The 3345-nt window shown below is 34.3% G+C and overlaps 1 protein-coding gene across 1 annotated transcript; it reads right to left on the bottom strand.

Moving 5' to 3' along the window:
• Nucleotides 1–2120: 2120 nt before the first annotated feature.
• Nucleotides 2121–2834, bottom strand: LOC124358286. Its single transcript, XM_046810582.1, has one exon. The coding sequence runs from the start codon at nt 2832–2834 to the stop codon at nt 2121–2123; it is 714 nt and encodes a 237-aa protein (XP_046666538.1).
• Between the last annotated feature and the right edge of the window lie 511 nt (nt 2835–3345).

Raw genomic sequence — 3345 nt, forward strand, 5'->3', positions numbered from 1 at the left:
TAACAATCACAATAGTTACTACTTCTTCTAACACACGTAACGTTCATTATCTACCAAGAACTCTCTGTATATTTGCATAATAACGCAGAGATCGACATTAGATGTCTGGTATGGGTCGTTACGATTGTGCAGCTCATCAAGGTATGTGCACTGTTGTTATTGAGTGTTACAATTTTCCTGTGTGTTTGATTACTGATTTGTACATTGTGTTACTATGTCACATGATAGAATGCCGTATGATTGTAATTAGTTTGTTTGATAAATAATTTACTCTAGGATTCTCTTATTAACCGCCACAATACGGTCTGTGTAAACAGTTTTGCTAATACTCAGCCAAATTAAAAAGTGGCAAGCAAGATCATCAAACTCTATGACGCTTACATAGAAATAAAGCTTCATGCCGAATTTCAAGCATGTAGCTAATTTCGTTTTTTAATTAAAGTGCGGACAAACAAACAAATAGATATTCATAAATGAATTAAATTTTAACAACTTCTCTAGTGATAAACAACGCTCAGAAAATTCTACTTTGTTACTTTGAAGTTAGGTAAATAATCCACTTCTCCAATATTTTGTATATAGGCAATAAAAAGAAATATTATGATTCAAAAATATGATAGAAGTTTTTGTATTTTATATTGATATAAGTGCAAAATTTAAGTGGTTACTTTACGTCAAAGAGCTTAATAATTTATATTTGCAAGTCAATAGTTAAAATGAAAATAAAATCATTGCAATTTTCCTTGTTTTCTCATTTCAATATTGCTTATCATATACTTCTAGTGATTGTTATTAGTGTTTCTATTACGATCAAAAAATCACCGCAAGTGTTTAAAAAGAGTAACATGAGCACTATATACATATAATCTCAACTAGAGAAATATTTCCGTTTCATCTCCTAGCATTATTCTATGTATGAATATTGAACCGGTTGCCCCATATAACACGATGCTAGGTAGCAGGTATTATGGCATTCGGTAATTCAATAACCGTAAACTAACAGCGCAGCCGTGTCCCATATTTGCTTATAAGCTTTACTTACCACCCTGTCATCGGCATTAATCCTGATCGAAGCTGCCACCTCTGTTATCTGAGATTTTCGTAATAAGAACGATTTATATTAATAAAATCGAAACATAGGAATAAAGAGGCCAGATGTCGTATATCAAGTTTTGATGGGGTTGAATTACAAGTTTCAAATCAGTAGCTGATATCATTCTTGACACACAGATTTTTATACATTCAAAAATACATTTTTATACCCCTACCCCTACCACAAATAAAAAAAAAAGAAAAATGTTACTAAACTACTAAGTTGTAGGTTTTAGTGACACTCAGCCAAACCCCATGAATGAAAATGCACGATAAAAATGTTTTCTGTGTAGAAACAAATTTTTACGCGAATTATAAGTCTACCACATATACCTTTCTCGAGATATAATTTCAACATGTCATACGTTAAAACACCGAATAATAGCAGTGCGTTTTTTATTATTTTTTTTTATTTATTTGTATCAACGGTTACACCATTTCCATTCAATGACAAATTATAGACTCAAGAATACGTGACTACTTACTTATTAATTATATTATATAAAATAGAACTTATCAAGATAGTCTAAATAAGTGACAGACACATTGATAAGAATATCAAAAACAACTAAAAACCATAAAAATAACGAGTAAATTAAATAGTAACAAAAAGCAACTAACAATTGGACATAAATTACGATCAGTTTTAGGAGAACTTTCCCACTTTTGAATTTCTGTATGTGGCCCTTTAAAGGCGCCACCAAGCACTTTATTCTGCTCCGAACTAATCCAATTAGTAAAGTTCCACACAGGACCAAACAATTACACTTAATTTGATGTGTGTGATAAATTTAACAGTGATAAAAATAAATAAGTTAACAACAATATAAATAATTTAAACAATAACATAACATATAGACAATATTTAATAATAACTATATAAGCAACAACAATGACTAATTAATCTACAAATCACAAACTTAGATGTGAACTGGACGCAATAAATAATGTTAATAAGTGCATGATATGGTAACCATATGATCAAGACTAATTGGTACACAATAATAAGTAAGAATATAGTAAGTAATTTATAACTTAAAAAGTCTTCTTAATGCTAATTCGGAATCAAAGAAGAAATCATATCCCAGCCCCGAAGACAGTGCATTTCCTCTTCTTTGGAGTCTAGGCAGACAACTATGGTAGGCGTAGGTTGTGGAATACTGGTGAGGAAAAAACAAGTCTCGAGATCTGGTTGATCCAGGGATGCGGAAACTAATCCTTGAAAGAAGATCATCACAGTCAACCTGCCCAGTGAGAAGTTTACGCAGGAAGACAGCATCAGCAAGTTGTCTTCGCACAGAAAGGGACAACAGCCCAAGAGACTCTGCTATTGTGTCAACAGGTGCTGCCATAAAATCATAGCCCAGCCTAACTCCTATTATCCGCAAAAAGCGTCTCTGGATCTTCTCTAATCGATCTGTATCATCAACTTGATAAGGGGCCCAAACAACACAGCAATATTCCAGGATGGAGCGGATAAGTGCAGTGTACAAGGACATCAAAGCTTTAGTGCTAAGGCCATTTCTAGAAGTGCGGATAATGAAACCTAGTGTTCTAGAGGCTCTGTTGCAAATATGGTCAATGTGTTTTTCCGGCCGTAAATCAGCCGAGAAAATTACATCAAGGTCCTTTACTTGAGTTTTTCTTGGTAACACAGTACCACACAGCTTATACTCGATCATAACAGGATCAGCTGAACGATGAAATGTAACAACTGCACACTTGCTTACATTCAACCTCATGCAATTTTGGGAGCACTACTTTTCAATCCTGTCGAGACTATCCTGAAGTTGTTGACAGTCATTTGGACCCGTAATTGCAGAGAAAACCTTGATGTCATCAGCTAATAATAAACACTTAAGACCAATTGCACTAACAATGTCGTTAATAAAGATGTTAAACATAAAGTGTCCTAGATGGGATCCCTGGGGTACACCTGATTTGGCCAGAAAGGGTTCAGATAATGCACCCGCAAACTTAACCACAAGTTTCCTGTTAATAAGGTAGGAGTTTCAACAAGGAGCCATCTATGCCATAGGTTCTGAGTTTATAAATCAAGTGATCATGGTTGACACTATCAAAGGCTTTAGCGAAATCAATGTATGCACTGTCAACCTGTAGTCCGTCACTAAATGCTGAGATGATGTAATCTTCGTATAGAATAAGGTTAGTTGAAGTGGACCTTCCAGGCAAAAAGCCATGTTGCTCCTTCGAAATTATACTCTTGAATGTAAAAGACAACTGGTCCAACAC

The sequence above is a fragment of the Homalodisca vitripennis genome, chromosome 3, assembly GCF_021130785.1.
Source record: "Homalodisca vitripennis isolate AUS2020 chromosome 3, UT_GWSS_2.1, whole genome shotgun sequence".
NCBI classification, from domain to species: Eukaryota; Metazoa; Arthropoda; class Insecta; order Hemiptera; family Cicadellidae; genus Homalodisca; species Homalodisca vitripennis.